Source organism: Genypterus blacodes, unplaced genomic scaffold (assembly GCF_046128005.1).
Source record: "Genypterus blacodes isolate CSIRO-AG114 ecotype Tasmania unplaced genomic scaffold, CSIRO-AGI_Gbla_v1 ptg000056l_1, whole genome shotgun sequence".
In the NCBI taxonomy this organism is placed as follows: Eukaryota; Metazoa; Chordata; class Actinopteri; order Ophidiiformes; family Ophidiidae; genus Genypterus; species Genypterus blacodes.
The window spans coordinates 60001-79954 of NW_027466868.1; the positions used below are offsets into that span (position 1 = coordinate 60001).

Below are 19954 nucleotides of genomic sequence, written 5' to 3' on the forward strand. Positions count from 1 at the left end.
CATCTTGGGACAGCAACGATGACGATGACCTTTGACCTCTGAAACTCATCAGTGGCCTATATGATGGCTTTTTTTTCTCCTTTTTCTTTTTAGAAAAAGGTATTTCCGCCCTAAATGGGTCCAAACAGGCCCTGTGCCTGTCGGATGGTTTGAGTTTGAACCAAGCACAGGTTTGTATCTTCACTCCAGACAGACATGAGGCCTGAACTGCAGAAACAGGGAGTGTGATCCAGAATTGTGTTTGGAAAGGCCCCGTGTCCGTTTGTGTCTGAAACTGTGGGTTGTGGGTCGAGTTGTGAATCGACACAAAGGAAAATTTCACCTATCAGTTGTTACGATCGTGTGTGTGTGTGTGTGTGTGCTGTTAAAAGCAGTTTGTCTTCTCATTTGATCCAATCAGACCATGAGGTGTAGGTGAAGGCTGCCAGCTTGCATACATTTACCTAGGTCTTCCTCATCCCAACGGCGGCGTCCTAACAATGTGTGCATTTAACTGCCGTTGCACAATGTTCCTAATGTTTTTAAAGCTATCATTATTAGTATCAGCTATCAGCGCCCCCAAACCTGCTGCCTTTAGCGTCGCACCTCAACTCGGCCGGACGCCCAGGTTGGTCTCCATCTCTGCAGTGCCAAGGACACGGTCCAGAGTGTGAGTGGTGTGTACGTACATTTGTTTGTTATGTATGTGTGTGTGTGTGTTGTAGGCCAAATGACCACGTTGCCTTAAACATGATGAGCTGGAGTCTATGTAGATGTTGTGTTTGATCTCATTAAGGCGCCCGGGTGAGTAATCTGTCCAACTGCAGACACAAGTGTCATTTAACGTGACATGAATCCCACCAGCACCAGGGCCGCTGCTGAGCTTGACCTTTGACCTCTGCGGAACACAATTTTTCGGTATTTGGTGACAGATTTAAGCACCAATTTGCCAGCAGTGCTTCACTTAACGCTTCAAATCCTGAATAATCCTGGTCCAGGCCTGACTGGGATCTGAAGTTCTTCCTGCTTAGCGTGCCTCAGATCTTCCAGTATCCTGAACGACAAGAGCAAATACATCGTCTCCTGCTGAACCTGATGTGTAGAGTCATTCATTTTAAAGGTGAATCGTTTATCAGAAAATGTCTTTTCTCTACTGCAGCACAATTTGTATTAAACTTCCAATATTTAGTGAAATTAAGATACCTTATATTTGGCTGCCCAGATGTTGTCAGTGTAATAACGAGTGTTTGCTTGTAAATGTTATTTTACATGAATGAATTGCTGGGTTTTTGTGTGATTAATAGTAGATTTTCTGTCTTAAATCAGATAAATTAAGCAACCACAACCATTTTCTTGGCGCAGTGACATAAATTATCTCCCAAGTCGGCCGGCTGACTTTTAACTTGGTTTGGATGATACTGATAAACTTATTAACAGATCAAATTCAGCCACATGACCCACAAGTAATGGTGGGAACCAGGCAAAGACAATAAACCACATTCCAAAGCCAGTTGTGGGTTTTATATCATGATCTTTGTCTTTATGGAACATCTGCCATGTCATTCTGTGCCCAGGCAGGCAGTGGCTCAGTGGTTAGAGCTTCCGCTTGGGAACCGGAGGGTTGCCGGTTCGAGCCCCTGCCGAGGCACCCCTGAGCAAGGCACCGAACCCTCAATTGCTCCCCCCTCTGCGAAGGGTGGTAATGTAATGTAGCTCGCTTTGGATAAAAGCGTCTGCCAAATGATCGTACTGTAATGTAATGTAATGTAATGTACTCTTGGATGTATTCAGGCCTTCTGTGTAGTTGTAGGTTCTCGTAATGACCACCAGGTGTCAGTATAAGCACAGTCAGCGCTGACCTCATGGGGCTTCTGTGTTCCCACCGCTCACTATCAACTACATTTGACGCCTGTTACAAATGATAACTAGAATATTATTATTAGAGATTTGGGACCTCACTCCTCAACTGGGAGTCAGTTTTCGTTTGAAAAAACAGTGCAGCAGGCCTTTAATTCAACATGGTAGTGCTTTTGTTGCATACATCATTAGTGATCTGTCGCACAAAGGGTTACATTCAATATGGCCATGGATAAAATGATTCATAACTTAGAACAATTATGATCTCAAGCTTATAGCAGAGAGCGAATACGTTTCTTACACAAAGAAAGCAAATGTTATGCCGAGCTCCTTCTCCTCACAGTGGAAAATGTTATGTTTGGAGAAATAATTGAATAAAAGGATACACAAAGTGAGAACTTCCACTTCCTTCATTGGATTTCAACGCGTTTAGGATTCGTACCAAAATATGTCAATGTGAAATATTACAGATGCAAAGGAGGGAAAAAGAAAAAAAGGAACACAGTAAAAAAAAAAAAGGTGTAAAATTAAAAATGATCTAATAAAAACAAACTTGACATTGCACAAAAATCAATCTAAAAGCGTATACACACTGATTTAGAATGTTGGTTAGCTGAATCGTTGTACATAAGGGACACAAGCAATACACACACACATACCTCATCCAACCATGTCTGTGCAAAAGTATTTTCCTTAAGGAATGAAACAAGATATGACACGATGTGATGGCACGTTGATTCCCTTTCACAAAGGGACAAATCATCTTACAATACAGAGGATTCCTGCTTAACGTACGCAAACGAGGGGAAGTGATGAAACCTTTACATTCCAGCCTAAAGGCCTGATCTCAGAGATTTCTTCCAAGTGCAAAATGTTGCCTGGCAGCTCATAAAAAGGACCTGATGAAGAGATTTTAGTCCAAAAAATAAATAAATGCTGCTTTCATCCGAAAGCCTGAATGCATCGTTGAGATTTGGCGCCCCCTATAGGAGCGCTGGTCCTACTACTGCTGATTGTTGTTTCCATGGAACATTTACAACAGTTACCGACTGAGCTTGTGCTACTGAGCTGGACGGTCGTGCTCGTATGACAGCTACATATGTGTGTCACGTATATTTAAGGGCTGTAAGCTGTTTGTTGTTTAACAGAAGTCGTACCGCTTCTACAAATGAAAGTCGAAAGTATACGAGACCCCACATGATCACTTATTAAAGCGGGACAGAGGAGCTGTTGTGTTTGTATAGACGTGCTTGTGACTGACACCGACTTCTCCCACTGCCCCCAACAACTAATGGTAAAATACTAAAAGCTATTTCCTGTCAAATGTCACCACCTTCAACTTGAGAAACGCCACATAATGCCCCCCACGTCCTTGTGGCTGTGAATCCTCACATCCGCCCAGCTGAGAGGAGATCCAGCGTCTGATTGTTGCCTGCGAGCGGAAAAGGCGTCAATCAACCAATTCCGGCTCCAGCATCTTTCCACGGCAGAAGCCAGTGTTGATCCAAGGAGTCCCCTCACCGCTGTTTGCGTGCCGGGTGAGAGATTTAACGGTAAGTCCAGTTTTCCTAAATTGATCCCAAATCCCAAATCCAACTACAAGCGTTTAACCAGAAGTGCTTTTTGACATTAAAGTAGAAACGTGCGCAGCCCCTCACCATCAACCCGTGATTATACTCCAATCAAAGCCATGTGATTATAAGAACTAAGCCCCTCCCCCTCTAAAACAGGAATATCACACATTGGACTGAACCGAATGTAGGTGGACAGGGGGGGAGGGGAGGAATGGCGGTGATCTGGTCCCCAGGATTCCAGTCTCAAAATTAATAACCTGACCAAAACGTCCCAAAAGATGGTTTTTTGGTGTTTTGATGGTTTCAGTATTCCAGTCATAAGTGCTAAAGCTCTGGTCCGTGGCCTCACATCGGGTCATTATGGTCAACATATGGACCTCTGGAGTCCTTTGAAAACAAAAAAAAGTTCATCTTGTAAGATTTGGTGCCCAACTTTGTCCTGAGCAATATTTTACTGCGACGTCATTCCAGACAGCTGGCGAAGCAAAATGGTGCCGGCGGCGCAGGGGGCAGGAATAACGTCTGCAGAGGGGTCTCAATTCTGCGGCGTGCAGAAATAGTTTTGCGATCCGCAGTAGTAATTCTGTGATGTGGAGTAGTTTGACTGCTGCTGCTGTTGCTGGTGGTGGTGGTGGTGGTAGTAGTTGTTCTGCGGGGTGGAGTAGTAGTTGTGGTGGTGGTGGTCATTCTGGATGTCCCCGTAGGCGAAGAGGAGGGGAGCCGTGGCCGAGGGTTGTGGGATGGACGCCACGCCGGCCGCCATGGTGCCATTCCTCTGGATGGTGCCGTACCAGGTGGACGCTCCCAGCTGGGGGGCGGAGGAGAGGAGACTGAGAGAGAGAGAGAGGGAGACGGAGGTCAGTCGGGTCAAAGATGTGTGTGTGTGTGTGTGTGTGTGTGTGTGTGTGTGTGTGTGTGTGTGTGTGTGTGTGTGTGTGTGTGTGTGTGTGTGTGTGTGTGTGTGTGTGTGTGTGTGTGTGTACCTAGCGCGGTCAGCCCTACTGTTGATGCTCCTGGATAAATCGTCATCACTGTCGTACCGTCTTGGGTTGTCAAAGAAATACGCTCGGGAGCTGAAACTGTGGCTGTTGATCATCCCTCCTGGAGTCTGAGAGAGAGAGAGAGAGAGACTGTAGTGAGCCTTGGCTGAGGTATTGAGCAGTAGAATAACGTGTGGTTTCATGTTACCAGGTTCTGGTTCGGCCTCTGGACCCTGAAGAAAAGCACCACTAAGGTGGTGGGCAGCAGCTCCCAGAAGAACAGAATGATGCCAAACGCGATGTAGGCTTCACCACTGATCTCCTGCACATCAGCCTGCCACACACACACACACACAGACATCGATATACAGTATTTAGACCATGTTTTTGATTGATTTATTTGATTTATGTCTTTGATTATGAATTTGAATGGAGAAAAGAGTTAAGACCAACAAAGCACAAACAAGTCTGCATCATGTCGTACACACAAACGTTAAAATGGATGATCTGTGTCTGATGTGGGTCAGCACACACACACACAAACGGACACACACATACTCTGCTATTTATAGCCAAACAAAGCCCTTTAACCTACTAAGCATCGCCTTCCCAAATCTCCTAAGATGAATTGTCTGTTTACACACACACTCATAGACAGACAGACAGACAGAGACAAACACACACACACACACACACACACACACACACACACACACACACACACTGTTTTGTACCTGGTCAGAGACGCTGTACCAGCCGTAGTTGAAGGGAGTGGGTCTGTCCTGAGGCGACAGCGACACCACCACCAGGTTGTAACAGGCTCTGGACGTGTAGAGGAGAATCACCACAGCGCCTATGGCTGAAGCCTGACACACTGATGTACCCTAAAGGGACAGTTGCCATGGTTACCACAGGATTATGCCAGTGTGTTGGTATTATGCTACACGCTGGCCTGTAAATAAAGACAGGCTTTTAGCTTAAATAGTAATCCATCTCTTGTCCTGACTAGGCCATAAATCATGTGTAATATTAGTTTACTAGCAGTGCCGGCTCTACATATTGAGCCACACCAGCTGCTGCTCAGGGCCCCTGTGATGGTCAGGCCCCCTTTAAATCATATTAAAATACGATATTATAAGATAAACTAGCTAAACTGTGATCACATTCCCACCTCGGATTCCAGGTAAACATTGGCGGAGGACATCTTGGCGATCCTGAAGATGCAGACGGAGAGCGAGACGGCGCACAGAACAAACAGGCTGTCGTTGATGAGGACGCGGGCCAGCACGGCGCTCCTGATGCCCCCATCGCTGCAAGGCAGAGACCCAAGGGAAAGGTTATACACAGTCACAATCCAGATATCAGCCTCGGCTCTGATTCCTTTGCACATTTATGTACAGACTTACCTGGGCGACTCGGAGCGCTCCAGACCTCCTTGCACCAACAGCGCACACGTTAGATTCACCACCAGGAAAAACACACTGAGACACAGGAAGAACAACCGCAGAGGAAACCTGCAGGGAGACGACAGGGGAACACAAAACGATTTAGAGTGGCAGAGTTTTTACAGCCAATTGTGGAATTCAGAGGAGGATCACTTTCAGAAGATCAACACAAAATGAAGGCAATTAAACAGGTTGTGTTGACATTTGTTATCAGCTAATCTGATAACTGGCTGCTGGGCGACAACAGATTTGATCATGGGTTTGCTTTACACACAACGGCTGTTAATCCTGAATGTTGTAAATTGAGTCAAAGACAAGAATGAGAATGAAATCTAACAGGATTTACAGACTTACTTGTACTTGGCGAGCTCTGGGGAGTACTTGGCTTTGGCCTTGAACATCACCTAAACCCAAGGAACAACATTAATAATGATGACAAAGCCTCATATAATGCAGCTCTTACCACTTAACTGTGTATCATGTCATTATTGTTCTTTTTTTATTACACATTTTGACTTGTGGAGACTCATAATCTGATGTTTCCACTCAGTGATAACATCAGCTTGTGCAGGTACAGAGAATTCAAAAGACGTGCAGCTGCCTTCATTTACTGGCAAATGAGACGGAGAACGAGACAAGTGAGAGGAGGTGAGTTTACTCAGCAGGAGTGTGTGAAGATAACAGAGCCCGGGTAGATTCCTGTATTAGAATATACACACACACACACACACACACACACACACACACACACACACACACACACACACACACACACACACACACACACACACACACACACACACACACACACACACACACACACACACACACACACACACACACACACACACACACACACACAGGGCCGACATTCAAAACAATACAGACAAAACAAGAAGGCCGAAAGCGGCTCCTCATCACGCTGTGCCGTGCGTCCAAATGTCACAGAGTCATTACTATGCGGCTCTAATTTAACCCGTTGAAGTGCCGTGTCATTGTCGGCTGATTGATGCGTCTCAGTGACATGTGGATTCTCCCTATCGAGGTCGCTTATCGCCTTGACGGGAGCACAAACTGAAAACTCCTTTGACATATCAGACAGCTGCAGCCGAGTAGGTGGAAACATTCAGGGTCAAGATGAGAGGATTTGATTTGTGTGTATTGGTCTTTGACATTCTACTGTGTGTGTGTGTGTGTGTGCGTGCGTGCGTGTGTGTGTGTGTGTCCCCTGATTCTTCATCCTCTTAAGGACAGATTTCCTGGAGGAAACACTGATGTGATTACATTTTCTGGCAGGATAGACCACCATCTCTCACTTCTTGGAAAATGGAATTTGTCTTTATCTGATGATTTCCACAAATGTGCTTAATTTAGTGGAGGGACAGGTGAGCGTGTGTGTTACACAAGCGGGGCAACAGCTGCTGGAGTGGCTCAACATTCAGTCTCACTAAACAAACACATGCACAGTGTTTTGTGTGTGAATGTGGGGCAGAAAGTGGTCATCCTTGGCCTAGAAATGAAGCAACACACCCAGTTTGCATATTTATGCAAGTGTGTGTATGTGGCCATGTTACAAGAAATATCACACTGTTCTATCAAACCAAGTACAAAGTGTCACATAAAAATCAACATACAGACATACTGTGTGTGTGTGTGTGTGTGTGTGTGTGTGTGTGTGTGTGTGTGTGTGTGTGTGTGTCCTCACTACCCCATTTTTAAGCATTATCATCCCATCAGTCAGGTGTCTAAATGCGTAAGTGAGTGGTGATACGCACATCTGCCCGGCAGGAAACAGTTAAAAAAAAAGTAAGAAGAACTAAGTCACATGTTCATAACGCCTGACTCTTCGGAAAAAACGCTACACACGCAGATTTCCAAGAATGTCAGGTGACAGAAGGGCCGCGTCACACCTGCATGATGTTCTATCAGATGTCAGCTCATGATACTTTAAGGTTTTACTCCAACACACACATGTAGTCTGGTTGAACAAATTCTTAAAACATTTCGGGGTGGAAATTTTTACAAAAACCCAGATTTTCCGCTCCTGTAGTTTCACGGAGGAGGCAGAAAGGAGAAGTAGACGACAACATTAACCTCGGGCAGGAACCAGAGACCTCAGCTGGGCACAGAGAAGGAACATTCACTTATCCTTAAATGAATTTAACCACAATCTGTCCTCGGGATGGTGGATTTGATCAGGTTAGGGGAGAGCAACCGGGCAGGCAAAATGGAAGTTTCTCACAGAACACACACATAAACACACAGAAGCATTTATCATGCAGCAGAGATATTGTTTAGACGAGAGGAGCAGAGGAACACAGCCGATCGATCCCTTGACTAAATGGAATAAGGCCCGCTTGGCAGTAAACATGTCCCCCCCCCCCGCCGCTGCATTATGACTACAAAGCAATACAAAGGGCAAGGAAAGCGCAGAGTGTGTGTTGGGCCTGCTCAGCTCAGCTGGGGTTTTTGCTCAGCAGTCACATGACCCTGCCATCTTCATTACCTAATCTCAGCCCAGACACTTAAAGAGTTAAACTTCACCTTTACTCCATCTCTGTCCTCTTTAATGCAGTGATTGAATAAAAACAGTGATGTAATGTAACCACCTAAAATGTCAATGTGTGTGTGTGTGTGTGTGTGTGTGTGTGGTCTTGAGAGAGAAACACACAGGTCTTTCATAGTTAAAGTGGGCAAATGTTGAACAACTGTGACTGCCTGATTGACCACCTGTCTCCCTCTTCTCTCTCTCTCTCTCGCTCTGCCCATCTCTTTTTCTCTCTCTCACACACACAATGGGATGCATCTGGTCCACTCAGACAGGATGCCGTTAACATGAGTGGAGGCCTACAAACACAGGCTTTTGCTGAACATTTCACGCCCCAGCAGCACAGATCCAGTCCCTTTGCAAGGCTTTCCAATCGAACGCAACCCAAACACCTGCTGTGTGTCGGCCCCCGGTCTCTGCTCTCAAACACGTAGGCTCATGGTGACTCAACACAATGACCCGTCTGTATGTGAATATTAAAGTTACTGTAACCATAAATGATACCTGACTGCAGGGCTTTGGTGCATCCGCATCTTAACTGTTCTAAACACAAACACACATGCTCATTAAAAACTGCTGCCATGGGCATTTTCCACTCATTTTGAAAAGCAATCCCAATCACACAATCCATAGATTCATTTATCACACAGAGGACCGTTAGGTTGCAGCCCTACAGTGTGGTGTGTATGCTTTCATTTCAATTAATCTTCCTAAATCCCTCTGCAGCCATTAGAATAGAAATGATATGAATAGAATCTGTGATAAATGTGAGACTACATGAATAGAGTTAGACCGAAATCGCAACATCAGCTCCTTGGCGAAATCAGGTCGCATATACACAAACACTGCACACCCTTTGTATGCTCTGTGTGTGTGTGTGTCACATTAAGACTCTTACCTGTGTAAAGTAGAGGTTGAGCAGGCACAGTGTGAAGAACTGCAGGCAGACAGGGCAGCAGTAGAGCAGCCAGTAGGCCAGAGGCTGCAGCTGGTTGGCCTGCACCACATTTTTAAAGTAAAAGGAGAAGAGGGTTGTCCTCAGCGCAGCCCACAGCAAGCACAGGAACAGAAACACACTCTGATAGCTGAAGCGCTTGTGTCCGTAGTGCAAAATGAGCCAGAGCTGCAAGTACACGAAAACAAACAGGAAAGAGTAGAGGACGGTGTAGATGGCAGTCAGGCTGAGCTCCAGTGTTGGGGAGATTGCACCTCCAGGGGAGTCCTTGACTGAGGTAAACAAACGGGTATTGACCTCCTCTCCTGAGAAAAACATCTCCACTGAAGGATGCCGCGGTGGTGAAAACACCACAAAACTGGGTCAGACCTGGGCTGCATGCACCGCGGACGGGGAAAAAAGACGAGGGTATTCGAGTGAAAAATTGCGATAAAAGCTGTTTAATCTGAAAATAAGTGGCATAGTGGACCTGCGCAAGGGTTTAAATCCGATCCTGTGCTGAACAAAGAGATTTTGTTTAAAAAGAAAAAAAGAAGCTAGGTTACAAAACAAGGGAGAGAAAGAAAACAAGGGAGAGATCCCTCTGTGTATCTGCGATTCTGCTCTCTGCAAAAAAACAACTTCAGGGGGGAAAACCTCCAAATCAGCTGTGATACAGTTTTAGACCCGCCTACTGAGCTCAGCTACAACGGAAACTGGCTCTACATGGGCCGCCATTCTGGCTCAAAGGCATCGCCATCTGAATTGACACAGTTCGGTCCGGAGCCGCAGCGTCGGGACAGTTTCCTGCTAACGCTCCATGTCTAACGATATGGCCACGCCTCGTTAGCAGCGCGCGGCCTCATTGGCTAGCCGTGCGGCCCAACCTCCGTAGTTCTCTCACTTCATTTGTTTATGATGATGTCAGCTGTGGAAGTGTCCGCCCCTCGCTCTCACGTGACCCGTTTCACGTTTGGTTCCACCTGATTGGCTCGATGGGGCACGCGGGCCTCTAGCAGGAAGGGTTGCGTCAAAACGTCGTTGCCGCTGGCGCTATTATTTCCCACCCGAAATATGACAACAAGGCGGCCCCTGTAGCGGCTACAGAGTTACAACTTCTGTTCCGCATTGGCTACATTCTTAGACGGAAGAAAGTATGTTCAAGAAAACTAGTAAATACGCTTTTAGTTAATACGTTTTTGGGTAAGATAAATGAAAATGTAAGGGGATAACTTGCAAAGAGTCAAGTCTGAAAGGAAGACGATTTTAGCATCCGTGAAGTTACTTTTAGCAATTCAATGTTTGTGTGGAGATGGTTGAGCTCGTGCTGTTGCATTGTAGACATAATCAGCACGAGACAGTATGAGGAGGAAACCTTACAAATACAAAAATGGAGCAAACGCCAAGTAAGATATTTGTGTGGTTGCGCAATGTAGACGAAGAGACGCTTTATTATTCGCCGGAGGCTAAAAAACTGGAAGCTGTGGGTGTCAACCGCCGTACACAAACACAGAAAAACGAACATCTCGTCTGTGTGTGTATAAAAAGACGCCACCTACTCTGAATTCACATTTGAGTCGTTTGCAGCTCATCACAGCAACTTCTACGCACTTGGCAGACTCTTGCACCCAACTCGAGGTAAATATGAAGCTATTTGAATGATAATGGAAAGATTATGACGTATTATAGAAATTTACCACTGTAATATGACAGCGTCATACCAACTTCCGTTGGTATGACGTTGTTTCGCAGACTAACTAGTCAAGTCAAGTTTATTTGTATAGCCCAATATCACATACAATGTCTCAAAGGGCTTTACAGACCCACAACGTCAGAGAAATTCCCTTCCCTCTCTGTGGTGGGCAACAAACCCTTCTTTCTAAACATTCAGCACTGTTAACTTGTTCAGTTGCAGAGGGAAGTTGAATACTAAGTTAAACTGTAAGTTAGTTTCAATAGTTAGTACCAAGATCTGTTGTTTTCTTGTTGAGTCTGGTCATATACTGTTTAAACAGCCAGCAAAAGTCTGAGGGATGCAAATCGGATGAGGAAACGCGTTGAATGCTGAACTGCTTTTAAAGGCAAATATTGTTTCTAAGTAACAGTTTAATGATCAGCTTTTCATTGACATCCCTGCAGCGAAAGCAAGGCACCATGGTGTGGTTAAGTTTGGCCGTTGTACTGGTGTGGATGAGTGCGGAGCAATGTGTTGCCATGGACTCGGTCCAATGCACAGCCAAGGAATTCCAGGAGAAACTGAGTTCTGGGAAGACGCTGTTGGTCTACTTTGAGAATGAAGGTGAGCTGCTCAGATTCTGCTTCATTTGCATCTGACATTGGCATTGTAGCAAAGGCGTGTATTATCGTGTTTACATATGAGTGGCAGTAGCTCAGTCGGTAGGGAACAGGAGGGTCGCCAGTTCGAGTCCCGTATGGACCAAGTAAGTGGACTGGTAGCTGGTGAGTTGCCAGTTTGCCTCCAGGGCACTGCCGAGGTGCCCCTGAGCAAGGCACCGAACTCCCAACTGCTCCATGGGCGGCGAAGAATGGCTGCCCTGGGGGTGCAAGACAAATTTCAATTGTATGTGATTGCTGTCAATTGCATGCAAAATGACTTGAATAATCATATTCAATAATCTATCTTAAATCTTAAATCTTAAATAATGGCTGCCCTGCAATGAACCAATGTGTTTGGTTTCTGCTGTTTTCTCTTAGTGGCCCCCAAGAAATGAAGTTTGTTTGAAAATGTTTGTCCAGAGCAAACGCAAACAGTTGTTGATTCATCCCTACTGAGCTGTTACACAAGCCCTCAAGAGCTAAAGTATCTGACATCACTTATTTGTATTCGTAAATACAGACAAATGCAGATATCACACTTATATAAGCAGACTGTTATACACAGGACACATCATATAACTGCACAGATAGACATATTATTATTATTAGATTGTTACACACTTAAGTTTGAGCAATCAATACTCACATACAAATGACTGACAGATAAGTGGATGGATTTAATAATTAGTAGTAATAGTACTTAATATTAATTTATTACATCCATCCATCCAGTAATCAATTAATTATTAATGGCATTAGTTGTAGTAGTAATTAATGACTGATTAGTAGAACTAGACACATGTCAGGTAGAAGAATGAAGAGGCGGAGGTCAAAGGCAAGATTAGATGATGTCTGCATGAAAACTGTCAAGAGGGTTCGGGCTGCAACTCCAACCTCTGCCAGCAGATGTAAACAAAAACCACAGTGAAAGTGTGGAAACGTTTCCAAAGCCTTTCTTTAAGCGTGGAATCTCTCTCTCTCTCTCTCTCTCTCTCTCTCTCTCTCTCTCTCTCTCTCTCTCTCTCTCTCTCTCTCTCTCTCTCTCTCTCTCTCTCTCTCTCTCTCTCTCTCTCTCTCTCTCTCTCTCTCTCCCTCTCCCTCTCTCCCTGCCCACCATGTGTCTCCCCAGTCTGTCCCACCGTCTCTGAGTTCCTTAGCCAGTTGGAAAAGTCTGCCGAGGCTCTGCAGGATTATGGTATAACCGTCGCCAAGGTAACCAAAACCTGTCTTAAAGTTTTTCAAGTTTCTCTTACCTAGCGGTGTGTGATATGCATGTGAATGAATACATGAGCTGATGTGTAAATGTTCTACAGGTAAACTGCAACAAAGAGCCGGTTGCCAAATTCTGCACAGGAGAAAAGATCATGAAGAAAGCTTATCTGTTCAGGTATGTGCCCTTCATAATTCATAAGAACCCTTCTCATTAGTGCCGTCTGGTTGTCATATCAGTTTAACCTTCATGCGTGTGGGTCTAATTCATCCCTCTATCAGGAGCGGCGAGGTTCTGAAGCGATTTGAGCTTGACACCGTGTCTGACGTCGATGCCATAGTCTCCCACGTCCTGTTGTAAGTAAACAAACCCCTCCCTCCTCAACGATCATTGCATCGGATGATACATAATCGGCCCTAACTTCTGTTTACTCCGTTTCTTCCAGTACAATCCTGTTTGACGAGGTGAGGTACGTCCAATCAGACGCTGAGCTCCAGGCCCTGGAGAGGACAGCCAGTGGGAAGACAAACATGGTGCTCGGCTACGTCAAGACGTTGGGGACAAAAGGTACGGAGAGATGAGGGCGTGGCAGTAACTGCTGGGCTGAATCATTAGTTTGATCACATCGTATCACTATCATCTGTTCCTATCTCATCAAAGTTAGGCAAAGTTTTCACTGATCACTGATTGATTGATGTTTGGTTATTGATTCTTCGTGTTGATTGCCTGACGCAGAGCACAGATCACTGATGGAGACGGCGTTTGTGTACGGATCCAAATACCAGTTCATCTTCACAACTGGCGGTCCAGTCCTGAAATACCTGGGGTACCTTCTTCATTCTGCTCTGTTAGCTGTAGTAAACACACACACCACATGGGGGCAGCATTGCTCTGCCACCACACAGACAGAGCGCTGTAGTGGCATGAAGATCTCTCACTCATTCTCTCTCTCTGTCTCTCTTGGTCTTTCAGTGTCTGTTCAGATTGTACCTCGTCCGGGGTCTGGTTCCTCCACTCTCGGGTTCCCCAGGGATCTATGGCCCGCTGCCCTTTGACCCCTATGAGGAAACCTCTGTCTACCCTTGGCCTCTACTCGTTCCTGCAGCTCATGGACGCTCCTCTTGTGGTAAATACAGTAAATTGATAGGAAAACTGAGTCACACAATACTTCCGAAAGTTTAATCCTAACTTTCGCACCACCATTTGTTTTTTAAACCTCCACAGTCTGAGGTGCATGAGGACCCGGCCTCAGTGCAGCCACTCCAGCCTCCTCACCACCAGGTGGCCCAACTCTTCCTCTTCTCTCGGCCCAGCACCGCACACCAGGACCTGGACACGGCCAACGCTTTGGCCCAGAAGCTCCGAGGCGTCGCTCTGGTGGTGCTCGTACACCGGTAAGAAACAAGACGGACAGCACATAAACCTTTGAGCAAACTTACAGTCAAGACCTCCTCCTTTACATTCTGTTGTCTCTGCTTCTCCAGGGAGAGTCCCACAGTGAAAACCCCTGCTGAATACAACGCAGCCTACAGGCTTCCAGGACAGGTATGACCCTCATCACACACTCGAATGAAACCCAACTGTTTACACCTTTGCACTTTTGACCTGTGTGTGTGTGTGTGTGTGTGTGTGTGTGCGTTTGTGTACACTCAGGGGTCGGCGATCCAATTTTTGGCCTTGAAAGAGCTTGAGGATGTTGTGAAGATCTTGATGAATGAACCGACAGAGGAGAACCAAGAGGAAGAGGTGGATGCCATGCAGGAACGAGAGTTGTTAGGTAAAGATGAAGAAGAAAAAGGAAGAGAGACAGAAAACCTGGAGTCACTGAAACATTGACCTTTTCATGCTCAAATCTTTCTGCTTCTAGATGTTTTGGACGACGAGGTGGAAGTGTCTCTCCAAAATAACCGTGGCAAGATGCCGAAGATGGACCTGATTATCGACCTGACCTCCGACAACTTCCACACCACGGTAGCAGAAAGCAGCCTAACGGTGGCGCTGTTCTACTTCAAATGTAAGCCAGCGTCTCTGAAGTACAGCATGAGCACGTGGACGGTATTTTTGATGGAACATTGCGATGCTGCTCTCTGACATTCTCTTTCTCTGGATGTGGGATTAATTGTAATGTCACATTTGGCCACCAGGGGAATCTGTGTCAGTGGCGGTTTTACGCAGCTTCATCGAAGTGGCAAAGAAACTGGAAGGTAAACACGCCTTTTAATTCTTTTTGTGGTGTTTTGCTCCTTACCAGCTGCTCCTATTGACATCCTAGTTTAAAATAAAGAAATTTGGTCAAACGTGCACTAAAATGATCGATAACTGAACTGACTGAAGTGACGAATCTCCCCTAGATTCCGACATCGAGGACGTGCAGATGGCTGTGGTCGACTGTGGCGAGTGGAACAACCTCTGCACCGCCACACCCACCGGCGCCCTCCCTATCCCCTTCCAGCCAATCAAAGCCTACCCCACAGTGTTGCTGCTGCGGCCCCAGGAGTCGGCGCAGCACTACAGGGGAATGCTGGGCATGGAGGCGCTGCGTCGCTTCATCATGCTGTGAGTTTTGATATACGATAGAGAGTGACATGGAATAATAAACAAAAGATAAATGTCCCTGAAGGGATGTTTGTGTTGGACTTCTCCGCAGAGGCGTGGAGGACAGTTAGATCCAGACCCAGAGATCAGTAAGGGTTGTAACACAGAAACATCACGTGTCAGGAGATTAAACAAAGGAGGAAACAGGATTTTATCTTACTGAAAGGAAACGATGACCACACCTTTATTCTGTGTTTTTGCCCTTAAAAGTAAATGCCTCTACTTGTCCGTCCACTCACTGGCGTCTCTCCTCTGACCAGGAGCCGTAAGGCCTCTCCTGTGCTGCTGTCCACCCAGGAGGAAGTGACGTCATTCCTCCAGGAAGCTCCAGGTTACAAGCCTGACAAAGTGCTGGGGCTGTTTGAGACGAGCTCACACACAGGTACGAGGCTGTGTGTGTGTGTGTGTGTGTGTGTGTGTGTGTGTGTGTGTGTGTGTGTGTGTGTGTGTGTGTGTGTGTGTGTGTGTGTCTGTGTCTGTGTCTGTGTCTGTGTCTGTGTCTGTCGCTGCGCGTGTGTGTTCGCATCTTCCACTCTTGTTGGTATTTGCTGGCCTGTGGCCGTTCCCCTGGGCTGCACTGAAACCTGATGACTTAGGAAACAGCAAACACGCCACACTTTTACTTTCTAACAAACAAGGATCTATCGGAAGCTTTTGTAACCTCTTCTTAAGCCTTTTGCCCTCTGCCGCTAACAGTGTTTACCTTGTGCGTTTGTCTCAACAGACGTGTCGGTGTTTACCGAGGCAGCTCATTCGCTGCGGGGCGAAGTGCTGACCGGCCTGCTGACAGGGGAGCTGGCACAGAAATGGTAAGAAGGCTCCGGATCCAGATCGCTGCTCTGCTTTGGATGGAGATGTTTGGACTCTGGGTGAAGCCGCAGGGTGAAGGCTCACTGTGTGTGTGTGTGTGTGTGTGTGTGTTGTACAGGGCCGCAGAGCACTCAGCTGCCCTCCCTGCCGTGCTGGCTTTCCCGTCCTGGATAAACCCCACGGCCCCCCTGGCGCTGCCCCTCCCCTCCACGGCCAGCGAGTTGGTTGCACACATCGAGGCGGCGCAGCTCCACACAATGGTGAAGCAAACACACTCATCACATCGCAGCAGATCTGTTTAGATGGAAACCCTTAAGTCCCTGTGTGTGTGTGTGTGTGTGTGTGTGTGTGTGTGTGTGTGTGTGTGTGTGTGTGTGTGTGTGTGTGTGTGTGTGTGTGTGTGTGTGTGTGTGTGTGTGTGTGTGTGTGTGTGTGGAATGTAGTGGTGTGACTCCACTGTCACAGATAACTGGAGCCATATGTGAACACAGAGTTTTCAGAGGATTCCTTCTATACATCCAAGGCCCAGCTATTACGCAACATCTGACTCATTTTGTCGTGTAAACAAACTAACATGTAACCAGGAAACCTTAACACAAACTGAAGACAATTCAGCTCTTGTTTGGTCTCTCACTTCCATCCTCTCTTCTTCTCACTCTCTCTTCCTCCTCCTCCTTTGTCTTCCTCCTCCAGCCTGAGCTGACGGTAGAGAACCTGCCGTCCTTCCTCTCGCTGGGCAAAGCCCTTCTGATCCTCTTCGTGGAAGACTCCACGTGCTCGATGAAGCGCACTGAGACCATGGCGGCCCTGGAGGAGATGAGACAAGCGGCGGTGGAGCTGAGAGACGGGAGCTACCTGGCGTGCTGGATCCACCTGTGCGTACATCGGCCGCCGCCATCCGTCAGTCCATCAGGTGATCTGCGGCGCGTTTCCATCCGTCGTTAACGTTGTACGTCTCCCCTGTTTCAGCGGCCGTACCTCAGAGGCTATCTCCGTCCTGAACTCCTACCTGAACATGGTTCCCCCCCTCCCCGCGCTGCTCCTCGCCCACCTGCCCTCCAGCGAGAACATCTACCTCTACCCCACTGACACGTCCATCACCAAGGCCTCCGTCATGCAGTGGCTGCAGAGCGTGGAGGAGGGCGCTGAGCAACACGCCGGTAAGAAGGGAATAATATAAGAGCGCAATATACGAGCCACGCCCACTCCACTATGGCAGCCAATCAATCAATCGATCGATCATAATATCAACACGGCGAGAAAATAAAATGACAAAGATAAAACTGTACGTGTAAGCAAATCGCGTTCGGCAGAAGTGGGCGTGGCCTATACGCATGAACGCAGATAGAGTTACAGGCCAAAATGTAAAAGTAGCGGCACCATCAGGCCGACCCGTACTAAACTCTGATGTGTTCCTCGCTGCACCGTGTCCGACTGGCACGCCGAGTTTCATCCTGAGCTGCCGCAAACGCTTGGAGACGAGTAGTGAGACAGAAACGCAGCTCTGTGACGGCGTTGAAATGATTTATTAAAGCAGAATTTTGTAACTCATCATAAGAGATCCCAGGAGCGCCGCTGACGTACTGATGGCGTAGCATAGTAGGTCTCTGCAAACAGAGCGCTAATGTACAGCTGGACAACAGATGTAGAGAAGTCAGGGTGAAGGAGGATGTGGGCGGATCCATCGAGCGGCGTCGTCCTCCAACCGGCAAGAAACCTGACCTAAAATCCGACATCCCAATGCGAAGCTTCCGGGACGAGGAGAGCGACCTTTGCTCTCCTTAAACACAGCCGTGTAACCCGATGACGCCGGCCGAGGTCTCGCTACGTGGGAAATGCCAAGGGAACGAATCAGGATGCAGTGAGAACAAACAGAAGCGACGTCGGGTGGCGATGAGAAAAGCTGAGATAAGATAAAGAAGGTCAAAGGTCGCAGAGAGAGAGAGAATATTTTGACCATTTGACATCATTACACAGCTTTTAACCTTTGACCTTTTGAGCACTGCGGCTCATTTTCCCGTAAAAGGGTGTGATCAGACGCCGGCCCCGCTGCGACTCGTCTCCGTCCGTCCTGAACGTCCTCCGGCACATTCCGTCCATTCTCCTTGTGTAGAAAGCGCACACACTCTTTACTTCCTTGTAGTTCTGTGCTCCAGATACAGAAAAAGGCGTTTGAATGTTTGTGTTTATATGTGACGTCCTCACGTTACGCATCCATATTCTGTTCTCGTCCAATCAAATCGATTCTAACAGACGTTAAAGTGAGTTCTTAGCTCCTCCCCCTTCGCTCCAGCGTCGCAAGTGTGTGATGGATGAATGCAGCCGGACTCACAGCTCTTTGTGTCGCTCCGTCTGCAGGCATGATGGGAGGCGAACATTTTGTCCCCGTCGCCCCCCTCTACGACTTCCTGGCCATCATGGACCGCGAAGCGCCCGGGTCGGCCCAGCAGCAAACGCACAAGTCCAAAGCTATGGCGGCGGAGGAGGAGCGCGCCAAGAAGGAGGAGGAGGAGAAGAGGAGGTTTGCCGAGGAGGCGTCCAACTTCCCGGCGGCTCCGCTGCACACCGAGCTTTAGAGATATGGAGGTCCGACCAGGTGACCTTCAGGTGAATCGGCTTCAATCTAATGTCGTCGTGGTTACCGCCCCTTAGTGGTTCACAGGGTTGTGAGTTGAGATTCGGGACCAACCAGAGCCGTTCCCCCCCTTTTTTTTTTTTTGTTTTCTGTGTTGCCTTCCTCCCAGGTTTGTTTGTTTTTCATACCAGACACTGAAACTGAGCTGCTGTATACCTCAAGACTACCTCAACCACAACCACAACGCCTTTGTGTCTGAGGCGGGAATTCCTGCTCAGGCGATCCGGCTGCTTCACGTCGCTCTCCGGCTGCTTCACGTCGCTCTCCGGCTGCTTCACGTCGCTCTCCGGCGACTCATTCCTGGCTTCTGCCACTGATCTTTCCTGTTGTAGCTTTGCCATTAAACAGAGATGAAACTATCAGACGCCTGCAGTAACGATTAAACACTTTCGCCCTGACCTGGATACTTTAATGATGTCTGTGAATGCGGCCGCACGTTGGGAAACACGGAGACGGGATTACGCAGCGAGCCACAGAGCTGTGAAAGGGATCAACATTAGCTACAGATGATGTCATTTCATGTTTAAAGCAGCAAAATGAACTCCCTTAAATTTCAGACGACTTCCTTACCCAGAAATGTGCCTAAACAACAAGTAGAATATTTCCATTTGGAGGCTGAGACTCCGGGGCGTTCTTGCTCTCAGCTGTGATCACAACCTCTCAGATTTACAATTAGATAACAGCAATGAGGCATTTGAGGTCTTTAATAATGCTTTCTTGTAAGTGTGCCGACCGCGGCGAGAGACGATCTGGGCCGCAGGGACCGTGTGCTTTACGGGCACTCGGCCTGCGGTTTGGGCTAAGTGGGAGGAAGATGGCAGAGAAAATGGCGAAACGGGGAAGCGAACCGAGAAATCTGAAACGTAAGCGTCCACTAGGAGAAGCATGGAAGAGGTCAATGTCTGCATCAGAGAGTTAGAAGACACACAGACACACAGACACACACACACACACACACACACACACACACACACACACACACACACACACACACACACACACACACACACACACACACACACACACACACACACACACACACACACACAC

General features: G+C 47.3%; 3 protein-coding genes across 4 annotated transcripts in view; 2 read left to right on the plus strand and 1 right to left on the minus strand.

The window, feature by feature from the left end:
* Nucleotides 1–1507, plus strand: part of acp2 (acid phosphatase 2, lysosomal) — a 5916-nt gene extending 4409 nt beyond the window's left edge. For both annotated transcript variants that reach the window (XM_076152528.1, XM_076152529.1), the window contains exon 13: nucleotides 1–1507. This exon is cut by the window's left edge and continues 174 nt beyond it. The gene's annotated coding sequence lies outside the window, so the exon portion shown is untranslated.
* Nucleotides 1508–1970: 463 nt separating this feature from the next.
* Nucleotides 1971–9929, minus strand: gpr137c (G protein-coupled receptor 137c). Its single transcript, XM_076152526.1, has 8 exons — nucleotides 9282–9929; nucleotides 6190–6239; nucleotides 5797–5904; nucleotides 5562–5700; nucleotides 5125–5274; nucleotides 4599–4724; nucleotides 4394–4518; nucleotides 1971–4240 (listed from the first exon to the last, which is right to left on the minus strand). The coding sequence occupies exons 1-8, from the start codon at nucleotides 9654–9656 to the stop codon at nucleotides 3946–3948; spliced, it is 1368 nt and encodes a 455-aa protein (XP_076008641.1). The 5' UTR covers nucleotides 9657–9929; the 3' UTR covers nucleotides 1971–3945.
* txndc16 (thioredoxin domain containing 16) lies at nucleotides 9930–19294 on the plus strand. Its single transcript, XM_076152525.1, has 20 exons — nucleotides 9930–10955; nucleotides 11457–11616; nucleotides 12784–12866; nucleotides 12968–13041; nucleotides 13146–13220; nucleotides 13310–13431; nucleotides 13600–13690; nucleotides 13837–13990; nucleotides 14089–14258; nucleotides 14349–14409; nucleotides 14518–14641; nucleotides 14732–14878; nucleotides 15009–15068; nucleotides 15216–15420; nucleotides 15720–15841; nucleotides 16184–16268; nucleotides 16388–16529; nucleotides 16963–17144; nucleotides 17239–17429; nucleotides 18628–19294. The coding sequence occupies exons 2-20, from the start codon at nucleotides 11472–11474 to the stop codon at nucleotides 18843–18845; spliced, it is 2451 nt and encodes an 816-aa protein (XP_076008640.1). The 5' UTR covers nucleotides 9930–10955; nucleotides 11457–11471; the 3' UTR covers nucleotides 18846–19294.
* The last annotated feature ends 660 nt before the right edge of the window (nucleotides 19295–19954 follow it).

Excerpts from the sequence above, each read along its gene's own strand:
- gpr137c (XM_076152526.1), bottom strand. The coding sequence starts at position 9,656 with ATGTTTTTCTCAGGAGAGGAGGTCAATACCCGTTTGTTTACCTCAGTC. Across the intron at positions 5,905-6,189 it reads CCAGAGCTCGCCAAGTACAA|GTTTCCTCTGCGGTTGTTCT; the intron begins GTAAGTCTGTAA and ends GTCTCCCTGCAG. Across the intron at positions 4,241-4,393 it reads AGTAGGGCTGACCGCGCTAG|TCTCCTCTCCTCCGCCCCCC; the intron begins GTACACACACAC and ends TCTCTCTCTCAG.
- txndc16 (XM_076152525.1), top strand. The coding sequence starts at position 11,472 with ATGGTGTGGTTAAGTTTGGCCGTTGTACTGGTGTGGATGAGTGCGGAG. Across the intron at positions 15,842-16,183 it reads TGAGACGAGCTCACACACAG|ACGTGTCGGTGTTTACCGAG; the intron begins GTACGAGGCTGT and ends TTGTCTCAACAG. Across the intron at positions 16,530-16,962 it reads CGGCGCAGCTCCACACAATG|CCTGAGCTGACGGTAGAGAA; the intron begins GTGAAGCAAACA and ends TTCCTCCTCCAG.